Source organism: Pollachius pollachius, assembly GCF_949987615.1.
Source record: "Pollachius pollachius genome assembly, chromosome: 1".
In the NCBI taxonomy this organism is placed as follows: Eukaryota; Metazoa; Chordata; class Actinopteri; order Gadiformes; family Gadidae; genus Pollachius; species Pollachius pollachius.
Genome location: NC_136934.1, coordinates 40083922 through 40097280, shown reverse-complemented (window position 1 = coordinate 40097280; position 13359 = coordinate 40083922). Strand labels below are relative to the sequence as shown.

At 42.8% G+C, this 13359-nt stretch overlaps 1 protein-coding gene across 2 annotated transcripts in view; it reads left to right on the top strand.

Annotated features, from left to right (window-relative positions):
* usp45 (ubiquitin specific peptidase 45) overlaps positions 1-13359 on the top strand; it is a 28725-nt gene that overhangs the window by 4710 nt on the left and 10656 nt on the right. For both annotated transcript variants that reach the window (XM_079745721.1, XM_079745720.1), the window contains exons 6-8: positions 6523-6674; positions 9231-9326; positions 9739-9869. In XM_079745721.1, coding sequence (XP_079601847.1) covers positions 6523-6674; positions 9231-9326; positions 9739-9869 — 379 coding nt within the window. The remainder of the gene's footprint in view (positions 1-6522; positions 6675-9230; positions 9327-9738; positions 9870-13359) is intronic.

Below are 13359 nucleotides of genomic sequence, written 5' to 3'. Positions count from 1 at the left end.
GGACCATCGATGTCGAGGCGCTTGTGAAATTGCATTTCATGCTGAAGGCCAGGTTTGAGTCCCATGCTGTTGTTGTTCTCTCCTTTTTTGCCCAAGCACAAAGAAACCACAGCAGGGAATTTGTCAGAATCCATAATAGTTTGGCACAACAACAGCTTAGGGAAGAAAGAAAACCTATTTACTATGCTCTGTAACCATCAAGGCCTCAGCTCAAGTACCGGAGTCCCAGTAGAAAGTGAATTGTCCTCTGGGAGCCAGGCTCCAGCATGTAACACAGCTGGGGTGTTTGTGTAGCTCAAATGAAAGCATTGGGTCTGAATAGGCATCGGGGCTCGTCGATAGCGGTCTTTTGCCAATTTTCTTACCTGGTTACTGGTAAAAGCTCTCATCAGTACCGTATTTCTTTTTTCTGTTTGGAGTGTCTAAATTAAAATAAGGCTATATTTGCTTACTTAATACAACAGAGATGTTTCGAAGGTTATTTTTTTGAGTATATTTTTGGTCTGGCAATACACATCAGACTTGAAGCCGGAATGGTTTCCTGCCAAAGTTCGTAAATTATTAATGAAATTATTATTTTTAGTTTTGTACTAAATTGTGAAGTTTCCTGTATTATAAAGAAAATGCGATAAAATTTTGCATGGATTGAGTTTCACATTAAGAGTGTCCTTGCCCCATCCTTTTCAGACATGTCCCTCCTTGAAGCTGTTTATTCATTTTGTCGGTATACATGCAAGCATCCTATTTCTAAATATTTTTATCCATTATCTTTCAATAATTTTATTTTAATGTTATATTATTAAATGTGTCCATCCTGATTTAAAGTTCCTTTTGGCTGTATGTTATGTTATAAGATATTTAATAATTTGGGTTTGTATAGGGTTCTTCAATTGCTTTGATATTGTATATTTTGCTATCGTCTTATGGCATTGTTTGAATACATCCTCATATATAATAATGGTTTCGTTAACTTTCGTAGTGTAATTAAATGGAGTGAGCCACATCTATATAACACTCCCTAAGGCTGCCTTAAGTGCTATGGATGTTATGCCTTTCCTACCACAGGGCTAGCCATGTCGGCGTCAACCAGCGTCTCATAAGCAGTGAGGGGGGGTTAGGTGTCGTGCTCAAGGACACTATGACAACACATTAAAGAAGATGAGCTTTCTAATGAAAAAGCTTTGTGTATGACATGTTTGGCTCTCGAAAAGATTGCCCATGGTGACTAATGCACTAACAAATTCTTCAGATAGCTTAGTCCTAGTGGTTGTACCAGAGGGTGGGCTGTCAGTGGGGCCTGTTTGTCAGTCACTAAGAAGCCTGTCCCCTGGTGGTGCTTTCACAGAGGTAATCAAGGGTGAATTTGTCTTTATCCCCACCACCGCACACAGAAGTAGGCCAGTTAGTGGGCAGCGGGAGCTCTGTGCAGCCTTGCGTGTGCGTGCATGAGCACGAGGGTCCATGCATGCCTGGTGCACGTGCAATCGCGGTGCCGTTGCGCTCGGAATCTCTTGGCCTCAGATGGCAAGGAAACCGGATTTTCATGCCCCACGGTCACAACAAATTAACAAATTATTAAGACATCCATGGCCTTCCTCTTGACTGCATGCTCTGTGCTGCATGCGGGGAGCTGGCCTCGGCTCTCCAAACTGCTGCCCTGTAAATGAGAACGCGGACATCATGCACCACGCACTGCCACACCAACTGACTCTGCTCCACTGGGAAACACGTCAAAAGTCTTGATTAATTATTATTATCCATTTTGTGTGTGTGTGTGTATTTATGTATGTGTGTCAGGATGCTTTCTCGGGCCCCCAGGGACAGGCTCCACAGTGTCCCTTCAGCCCATATTGGGTGGCTGAGCGAGGAGGGCCAGGTGGTGGACGCAGGGCGTGCTGACATTTGCCTGGCCCTGGAACGCTGCAGGGAGAGGAAAAATCTGTGTTTCCATATGCTTATGCTTGTTACGGCACCGCACTGACACACCCACACACACACGCATACACAAACACACTCCTCTCTGCCCCGTGTCCTTCTCCCAGGCCAGATGGCGCCCAGAGTAATGTTTACCTTGGGTTATGGTCCCAGATGCACAGTGTGTCCATAGGCGTCCCCATCCCACTCAGAACCCTTTGGCCCCCTTTCCAAGCTTCCGGTTTCTAGGCTGGATAAGACTCAACCTAGCCTCAACCCTTTGCACTTTCCCATCCGCCTATCTGGATCTTCCCCTCCACAGACTGTGTCTCCAGCAGTGAACCCACCGTCATCCGATTCCTCACGAGTGCAGTACTTTGTGTTGTGAGCCTGGATGCAGCGGCCTCTGTGCTGCTTGTTCTCGATGCATTGTGTTGACATATGGTTGCTCCCTGATGGCACTGGCAAGAGATAGACATCGACCCCCCAGATGTTGCCAGTGTAGTGAGCCAGATGCTTTTGGCACCACTGGATGGGCCGCCGTAACAGCCAGTCATCCCAGCAAGCTGAACCCCCACATCCCCCCCAGTCCTGTTATTGAGCACAAGGCCTGCCAGGGGACGTGTCCCCCGTCGATTAAAGTTGGCGGCATTCAAAGACTTGTTCGGGATGTCAGAGAAACATTCAGAGAGATTTTGTAAGTAGCGGTGGGGCACAGTAATCTATTATTTGTTGATGGTGGTAAAAATGTGTTTGTAAAATAATAGAAGCCTGTCCCCAATACGGTCGGTAGTCGATAATTAGAAATGCAAATAGTAGGCTGGGCTTGTAGTTTATGTTTGAGAGTAATTGAGCAAAACTCGTGCATTGAATGCATGAGTGAGATGGTAGGAGGAGGATAGATAGATGCTTACACCTTTTCAGATCATGAACATGCGTGACTACTCTGGATAATATTGCAACTACAATATACTTCTATTTCCTGTTTGGCACCACTCCATATTTAGGGTTATGCAGCAGCAACGATTGTGCCCCGGTATATTTCTGACATTGTTGACAAATCAGAATAATTTATTATCCGCACATACCACTCATTGATTATTTGACTATGAAAATTGGGAGTTGATAACATCCCTTGATGTGATAACAAGGTAGTATGTCATATTTAGGGCATAATAATGTATTCTTGGCTATGATATACTATTAATTAAGGTTTTAAAGACCCTATTTAATATCTGGCTTGGATAGATTGCCAGTTGCACATATATTTCCCTGTAGTTCTGAATTAAAAGTACATTGACTTGGAAGAATTAAAAAACCCTAGTTCAACAAATGCATGTGAATGAATGGAACCTTTAAAAAGTAGATTTTTCATACATGTCTATAAACAAACCAGATATCCAAGCTTGAATAATACGCTCATGAAGAATACTTGATAAGATGTATACTAACATAAATAATATAAAAAATGCTGTTTAAAATGTTATTGTGTTATTTATTTCAAGGATGACACATGGCCTCAACATAGCCTTGGCAATATCAGAAAAGGCAACATGGTTTTAAAGAGGTTTTTTTGGCTGATTCTTGACTAAATTAAGTAAACATTTAATTAATTAATTGTGTTAATGGTTAGGTGTTTGACAAAGGAAAACAAATCTACAAATTAAATGCATTCACTTTCCAATCCCTATGACCCAGAGACACTGTGTGTGTGTGTGTGTGTGTGTGTGTGTGTGTGTGTGTGTGTGTGTGTGTGTGTGTGTGTGAGAGAGAGAGATTGCACGCACGCACTTTGTTAAGGTCCTCTCAGCCTTGAGGAAGAAGAAAAGGCTCAAGATAGAAAGGCCAGTACGGGAATGAGCTCTGCTGATAAAGTAATGGTGATTCTAGTAAATGTCTTGTAAATGAGCGCTGGTTCCTAGAATTTAAGGAAAACATGCAAAGGTCAATGCCATTTTAACGTTAAAGGCAAACGAGTGTTGTATTGCAGATTATGGCTTTATGTGTCGGGTTCACCCTACCAACGGTGGAGGGACTGAAAGGGTCCAGGGCAGGGAGCAAACAGCCAACCTGCCCTCTTGAAAGGTTGATGTACTTAAAGTGCTGCTGGGCTGAACCCCATTCAACACATCCCTTTCGACATTCAGAAGTACTCAGGTTTGGTTCAATGTGTGCAGAGATGAGGAACTGCTTGTGCTCTACATACTTTTGTGCTTGTCACACTGTCCAAAAATTATGATGATGGTGAAGGGACCCATTGAGGAGATGCTACTAGGTATTAATATGATGGTAATAATGGTAGTAATGATGGAAAAACATTGGGTGCAAGGAAAGCACACAAGGGTGTGGAGTGTGTAGGATTTTCAAAATTAAGGTCAAGGATTACTTTTTATCAATATTTCTTATATTATTATTTTGTCTTTCAGAAAGTATATAAATCCAAGTATTTGTTTTACAGGCAAAAGGTTGAATAAATACATCTGACATCTATAATGCATTAACATGCCATGAAACAACAAAGACACCAAAAATTACTAACTATGTAGTTATTATACAGCATTGAATATAGCTACCGAGGAGGTTCCTAAGAAGGGAAATAAATAGATGAAATTCAAGCTCAAATGTAATCTTGGATGTAAATCAAATACTTCTACAATAGTAATACTACAATGCTATGGGGACATAGTATGTAAGGCTAGTTCCTCCTCTTAAACACAAACTATGAAAGTAACGCTTTAAAGGTGCCCACCTGGTCATTGTAATCAGGTAGTTATTATTGTAAACCTTCTGGTATTATCATATCATTAACATATCATTAACATAATATTAGCATATCATTTGCTAAAGCTACTGTTTCTAGGTGAAGATGTGGATGGGTGTGGGCACGCATTAGGCAGCTTGCAGTCTCTTGGAGCATGAAAGACATGCTAAGTAGTGTAAAATGTAGCATTCTGAGTTGGGAGCAAGGGGGAAATGGGTGCTGTCTCCTGTAATCTCCCTACAGCCTTGGGTCTTCTCACTTGTTTTGCTCATTAATGCCTAATGTGACGGAACACCACTTGTCTCTCCCTTGACTAGCCGGCCTGATGAGAATTCAATTAGAAGGGATGAGCCGGGTGAATTTGTTAATCGTTTATTTGCATGGCTCAGACCATGCCTTGTTTGCATACCCAAGGCAAGCTTGTTCGCAGTGCAGCTATGGTGCTTGTGGTTGGCTAGTTATGCAGTAGATTAGATTTGGAGGAGACGTGTTGATTCATTTGAGTGGCGGTGTACTTGTGATTATTTCAAAGTAGTTATTGTCCACTTTTTAAACTATCTATACTAATCTGACTATAATGATGGTCTATGGATTAGCCAATGTTTTTGCTGAATTATCTTGTTGATTTGGACAGATTAAATAAATAGATTAGTCATTTTAATGTGGCTACATCCATCCATTAAAGTACTTGCCAATATTGGCTCATGGTGTTCGCTAGAATAATCCAATCATGGATTTTGTAATGGATATAATTAATATGAATACTATTCCTAACCGCACACCTAATGACTTAAGTGTAGTTACAGCTGTGCAAAGGTAACACTTGGCTAACCTTGACAGTGGCTTAAATAATGATCTACAATCGTTTCCCTCTGTCAGTCCATCAGTAGTTCAGAGTAAGCTGCTTTGGGGTTAGTTTCACGTGGGGCTCAGGACTAACAGCTGGCTCCAGAGAGTCCTCTTCTCATCCACCACTACAACCTCTGCCCCTCCCTGTCGAGCAGCAGAGATTCCTCCAGCTGTCATCTGCTCTCCCAGATGACCTAGCTCTCTGTCCAGCTGCCACCCCAGCACCACACTCTCGCAGCCCTTCAGCCTCTGCCTATTCCCCCCCGCTCTGGGCCTCAATCTCCAAAGTGAGCTGCTCCCTGGCCCCCAGCCTCAGCCTCCACAGGGAGTGCACATCCGACACCAAGCAACACCTCTTTGCGACCTGGTCATGAAGCTAGGGTCTGCGGCCTGATGAAGGCCACAACAGCCATAGTCTAACTCTGATCTAAAGGAATGATGCTGTTCACATTGCGTTCACATGGCCTTTTTGTGAGAGTTTGAATGTTTTGGTTTTCTTGTTACACAGCCTTATCAGAACCAGACAGGCTTTTATGTAAGATATTTTTTTCTAAAAGGGATACATTTTTCACAGAAATGTTGTTGTGCAGTGTTGGAAGGTTTTTTTTACGTTTTCACTTTTTATTTCTCGTTCCTTTTTTTAAGGGTTGTTTATAATATTTGAACGTATATGCAGAATAATGTGCATTATATGAAGTTATGTCAGAGTTAACGTTCATTTGATCAATTGCAAACTTTCTTAATGCACGGGTGCAAGAAGGTTGGCTCTCTTTATTAGGGAACAAGAACTTATAGCTAACGCTAGTTTCCTCCAAACAAGAATCCATAACACTGTACAGACTGACAGAGCAGAGGCTAGTAGTTAGCAGTGTCCTTAGGTTTAAAGGCTGCCGTCTCTGGAATTTAATTTAATCTCGTAATCTCTCTCTGTTACGCATATGATTAATTAATTATTGGCACTCCTTAAAACTAAACTATTATTTCCTTCCTTCATTCAGGCACACCTCCTAAGATCCTGAAGCTGCGAGAGGAGGCTGCTGACCATGTCGATCCCGCCAGAGGGAAGAGCAGCGCCTTCAACAGCACGCTGGCTGCTGTGAAAGGCATCAATAACCTGGGGAACACCTGCTTCTTCAATGCCGTAATGCAGGTCGGTGCTACAGGGGCAGCATTCGGCTATTGATTCTAGGGTTGGGCCTAGGGTTGGGCCTACTTTCTAGGCATTAGTCAAACACTGAATTGTATCGATACATTGATCTTTACCACCAGATTAATGTTGCCAACAATGCACACCACACACTTATCGATTTAGACTCCTCAACAACCCAGTCCTGATTTTTAAACCCGGAACTGATGAAAATTGTAAAGGCAAACTCGCAATCAAATACGTGACTTAAGTAAAAAACGACATCTTTCACGAACAAATGATCCTCATGCATTTACCTGTTTAGTGTGTGCTCAGCACAAAAAGTCCTTTCGGTCTTCCAATGATTTCCAAAAAGGCTGGTTGTTTGTTAGCATTACTTTGCTTGTCACACTTTTTACTGAGACGCGTGTAGCTGTAAAAAATGTACACGCACATTTTGGGAAAATTATGAATGGTGCCTGAAACCTGACCATGATTATCTTCTAGAGAGCTGATACTTCGGCTCAAACTCATGGTGGTTGTTTGGGGTAATGTCTGATGCAGTTAATGCCATTCACCTGCCCACATACGAGTGGCCCTCATTGGACGCACAGGGCATTCACATAGCATTATTCACCCACTGGTTGTGTTGTGCTGGCGGCATGCTTCGCCTGCAACAATGTGGTGTTTTTTCCCACCATTTTGTTCAGGGTCTTCTTCTTGATTGAATGTCCTGTAAGCATACTTAATACATTGCTTAACCTGAATGCTTGTGTAACATGAAGGGACAATGGCTGATTGGGTCTAAACCCCTACCAAGGATACTCCATTCACATCTCTAACACTTGCATCCACATTCATTTGAAGGCTTCCTTTAGAGGAAACCACCACTTGTTTCCAGAATTTTATATCAATCAAGACCCTAAACTCAAAACAAGGCTTTCAGTAATTAGGTGAGTGCTGCATGCAGTGCTCAACTATTGTTCTTCTTAAGTTTTATTCTTTCTTTCTATCTTCCCTCTTTATTATTCTCTACAAACTGTGGGACCTATCTCCTTCCTCAATTTTTCACCTAGAGACTCAATCCAAATTTTAAAATGTTCAGAATAGCTTGGAACCGCTCGCTTCTTTTCAGATTTTTTTAATATTTTATACTTTTTAAGATATTCTACTTTCAAAAATACTATATTTTTTTTAACACGGGTGTCAATGGGAGGACGGCAGAGTACTTCAACTGTAGACGTAACTAAATCAACCGTTTATCTTTGTTCAAACCATTTAACAAATCTTAACACTTGTATCTTCAAAAATATCCAAACGGAATTTCGATATCATTTATACTTTTTTCAGAATCACAGTTTTAGTTTCATACCGGCTTTGTTTTCGGTTGGTCTCATTGATTTACGTTGACGCTGCAGCGTGAGGACGTTCAGCAGTGTTGCCAGATTGGGCAATTTTCCCCGCCGGATTGGGCTACTTTTGGAGGATGTTCAGGCAGTGTTGCCAGATTGGGCGGTTTTTCTCGCTCTATTGGGCTACTTTTAATCACACACCGGCTCGCTATTCTCTTAAAGACACACACACACACACACACACACACACACACACACACACACACACACACACACACACACACAGACACAGACACAGACACAGACACGCACACGCACACGCACACACCAGCAGTGCAGGGCAATACATTTGACCTTTCAAATTCTTCAGTTCAATTCATTTTACATTTCTGCATTTTTAGCAATTCTTTACACTTTTCATTCAGATATTTTATCGTTAACCTTCGTTCAAAGGTTTACAGAATTTCGATTACCTTTGTACTTTTTTCAAAATCACAGTTTAAGTTCCATGTCGGCTTGTTTTCAGTTGGTCTCATTGATTTACGCTGAGGTTAGAGCGTGAGGACGTGCAGTCTGTGTTGCCAGATTGGGCAGTTTTTCTCCTCAATTGGACTACTTTTTACGACGTTCAGGCAGCGTTGCCAGATTTGGTGATTTTACCGCCTAATTGGACAACTCATTTTTTTTTTTTTAATGAGCATAAGGCGAGTACATACAATTTCGGCTATTTCAGATTCTTCAGTTCAATTCCTTTTACATTTCTGCATTTTTTAGCAATGCTTTGCGTTTTTCATTCAGCTGTCACTTTATTTGTTTCCAACCATTTACATTTTCTTAAATGGTGTGCATGTTTACATTGTTTACTCCATTTAGACTTTTGAACTTTTGTTCAAATCCCTTCAATTGATTTAAGGCATTTTACGTTTCTTTTTGTCTTAATCTATGTGGCTTTATTAAAAAATATTTTCAACCTCACTTTGTAATGCAGCACTCACCGCATTTTCTGCAGGAAATGCATTTTGTTGATTGTAGTTGATTGTCATTATTGTTATTTATTAAATTATTTGTTTGGGGCATTATATCTGATCATGCTACTAAAACAGAGGACTTCTACTTGTGTTTGCTTACGATACATTTGTCCTGAACTATTTATAATTGATCATTTTATTTTGCAATCAACACGAAAACAATCCATTGTGACTAACTCAATGCTGTCCCTTGTCCTTAGAACTTGTCCCAGACCCACATGCTCATTGACCTTATCCAAGAACTGAAGGAGAAGGGCTACAAAATGAGGATCTGCCCCCCTGCAGAGAGCAACCTGGTACAGTACACACTCCAAGGCAGTGAAACCTATTCTACTATCCCATCTACCCTTCTTTACCAGCCAGTGCTAGCAAGATATCATAAAAATATACCCTGGTTGCATTTCAACTAGTTGGATGCCGGTTCCCAATGAAATGTTGCATTTTTCAGTTGATAGTTTTGCCTGTTATTCTATTTTTCTATGTTTAGATGTTTGTACCCCTGAAATCTTTATCATAACCGGTTGCATTCAGATGAATAATAATTATTTGGCAGATGAATAATAATTAATTATCTACTTCTATGATTAATATTGCTATGCAAACAAAGGTGTGATGAATAACCACATGATATGTTGTATCTCAATGTAACTTCCTTGAAAAATAAAGTAAATCGTAATTTTTCAGTTTTTGTATTTCAATCGTTTCCAGAGTCTGCTGACGGTGACGCTGCCCAGCCCAGAGCCCTTGACGTCGGCCATGTTCCTCTTCCTTCACACCATGAAGGAGCCCGGGAAAGGACCGATCAGCCCCAAGATCCTCTTCAACCAGCTGTGCCAGAAGTAAGTCCCATGGTGCCATGTGCGACCTTCATCCTGTCAGAAAAGGCCTGCCTTTTCATATTAGTTTTACGCAGCATTGTTGAATGCTTGATTCTGATTGGTCAATAATGTCCCAAGCGTGTGCATTCATTTTTTATAATGGGACAGGCTGTCTCATATCAAATGACACGTATCATGATTTCATCACTGGAGGGAAGACTATTTTAAGATCCCAAATAATGGAAGAAGCTAGCCTGTAAAAGGAAAAAACAATCATGAAATAACAAATTCCCTAACGGGCATAATTGTACTTTTTTGTGGTTTTCCCTGGACAGTAAATAACCCGTTATGAAGCGAGACACAAGCTGCTCTGTATACAAGGGGTAATGGTGGGGTCGCCACAAATGGATGATCCGGCAGGCCTGCATCCATGCGGCAGCAGCTTACATGCCTGTTTGGTGTCCACTCTAACCAGCAGCAAGGCAGCCCACCTAGCACCTGGGCCAGCCCCCCTCTTGGTCCTCCTCTCGCGACACAAAGCCGTGGACCAACACACACGTAAACACACCGCAACGTTAACGCACCACTAGCTAACACGCAACGTTAGCGCACCACAACGTTAACGCGCCACACAAATGGATGCAGCTAGTCATTTGTTTTCTTCCACCGTTTGGTCCACCTCCACCTCCCCGCTGCACCACCTGTGTCATGATTGATCTCCGGCAGGCTTTGTGCGGCGCAGTGACAGGCAGAAACGCCGGCCCGCATCGGCGTGCTAACCGCCCCGCTACAGGCTGACAACCCGGCTGGCTCCCTTTCATGAACAAAGCGCATTGCGTTGCTTGGCTGGTTGGCTTCCTGTCTGAACGTGGTGCACTGCTGGTTTGGTTCGCATGTGTTTATCTGAGCATGGAACCTGTACTGTGCAGTAGTGCAGGTCGCTGGATCCCACCCTTGGCTGTTGGGACGACTGGCTTCATCTCTTAACGCGGCTTTGATTTGAGTCATCGGCTGCAACTCGTGTGTGTGTGTGTGTGTGTGTCTGTGTCTGTGTGTGTGTGTGTGTGTGTGTGTGTGTGTGTGTGTGTGTGTGTGTGTGTGTGTGTGTGTGTGCGCGTGTGTTCCACAGCTACCACCTCACCTGCTACCACCACAGCCTGCGGCGCACACTGCACTCAGTCATGCATGAAGATGGAAAGGCGTGGTTCACTCACGTACACACATGCTTTATTTTCTTCCTTTCCGCTTGCATGCATTTGAATGCATACAAGTCTTGAGTACTTATTACCAGTAATTCTTAGGCAAGCACAATTCTTCAAGGAGAGCGATGAATGTAATTGCTTGATGTTCAGTAAATAGGCAACCACTTCGAAACACGGGAATACTTGGCAAATACACATATCTCAAAAGTGCCTCAAAAGTAATCAAGCCTGCCATGAAAAATTGTAAACCCACAAAATCTTAAAAAAAACCCGGTTATCATTAATAAATGTACAGTATGATCATGATCGTTGAGTCAGGGCTGCCTCATCATGTTTGCAGTAACAATAATGTAAAAAACACATTTAGCGTTCGATTCATTCACGGTTTGCTTAAAGACGGTCTCCAACTCCGACCAGCGATGTGCATCCATGGCACACACAGTCCAGCCCTGACCTGCAATGCCCACTTCCTGAGACGGGTCAAGAGTTACTGTTGTCGAGCGGGACCTATTCTCTCCCACACGCTGACCTTCTTGGATGGTTTTCCTTTTTCGTGTTTGTGTGTGTGTGTGTGTGTGTGTGCTTGTGCGCACATTTGTTTGTGCTGGAATGCATTCGTTTGAGCTGTTTGTCCACGAATGTGTGTGTGTGTGTGTGTGTGTGTGTGTGTGTGTGTGAGGGCATGTGTGTGCGTGTGCGGGTCTGAATGGGTGGGGGTGTGTGTGTGTGACAGCATGTGAACATGTTTTAGTGCATTTGCACTCACATGTAGAGTAAACGCACATCATGTATTCCCCCACGACCAGCTGGGTACTGCATGCTGCCATGGGTCATGCCAGGCCTCTCTCTCTCTCCCTCTCGCTCCATGCCAGCTGGACTGGTCTGGACTCGGACCCATGCCAAGCCCAGTGGTTGGTATGGTCAGCACCAACACAATCTCTGGTGCCAGAGAGGGTCCCAGCTTGTACCCAGACCTCAATGAGGAGACTGAAGTCTATTAAGTTGTGGCGTAAGGGAGAAAGGGTCTGGCGAAATGATGGTCTGTTGAATAGTGAAAACAACTTGTCCTTCTCGCATGCATCTCTTCGATGCTCCATTACATGCATAAAGGGGTCGACACATTTTTCTCTACCCCCACTTTCGTCTATGCTTTCCTTTTATTACTTAAGCTACAGAGAAGGACGTCCATTCTCTTTCATTCATTGCAGTGTGTTTTTTTAGAGGCCTAATATATCCACATCTTTCATGAGAAACCTTCCCTCTCGCCAAGCACCAGGAAACCTTTGCAAATAAATTAGCACAATGGATGAATTAATTATTCGTATTCACACTATATAGACCAAGAGAGCATACATCTACAAAAATATAGGAAAAAAAGGCTTACATACCGCCCACAGTTTGAAGGGCTTCTCCTACTTCAGGTTGAGCGCTAAAGCCTGCACATTTCCTGTAGCACACACTCGATAACAAACGCTGCCTGTGCTGTGGTCAATGGCTTCCATATAATTTAATCATTCAATAATATTTCCAATTAATACATCTGTTTGTGTGTTGGTGTTTCTTTTATGTCAACAAGCCGATGCCATTGGTCTTGTTGGCCATTCCGTTTAGTTTTGTGCTTCACAGAGAAACAAATTATGATGTTATTGCTAACAATAAACTGTCAGAGCTTCCATTGAAGACCTTCAGTGATGAAATTGCCCAGTGTCTTCGTTAATGGCTCTTTGCCATGCGAGATGTGACATTTGGAGGATCGCTTGGTGGCTCTTTGTTTTCGTGTGAAACAGTTTGGCAGAGAGAAAATGTTACCTTTTTAGACAAGTTTTCCAATCCTTACCCATGATCTTGAAAACTTTGGATGAATTGCATTCATTGAATCTATAAAAGGACCGATCGGTAAACCAGTAGTTTGTCTGTCAATGTTTGCCAGTATCCATCACATCGGTAGTGATTGTCACACTAATTATTGTGATCTTTGCATGGGCTGAAAGTGTGCGTATTTGTGTGTGTGTGTGTGTGTGTGTGTGTGTGTGTGTGTGTGTGTGTGTGTGTGTGTGTGTGTGTTTGGGGAGCTGGAGTTTGGCGGGGGGACGGGGGGGTTGTTACCTTGTGTCTGGTACTAACTCATCCGGCTATTAATTGTGTTAGCAGCGCAGCTGTTTGTGTTGGCCGGGGCCAGATTGGGAACAGTGCTACAGGGCCCTTCTGCCTCTGCTCTTCCACTGGGATGAGCTTACAGACTGCTCCGTTCCCAGCAGCCCCACTTCAGCTTCTCTCTCTCCTCTCGCTCCTTCTCTTTGTCTCTTTGT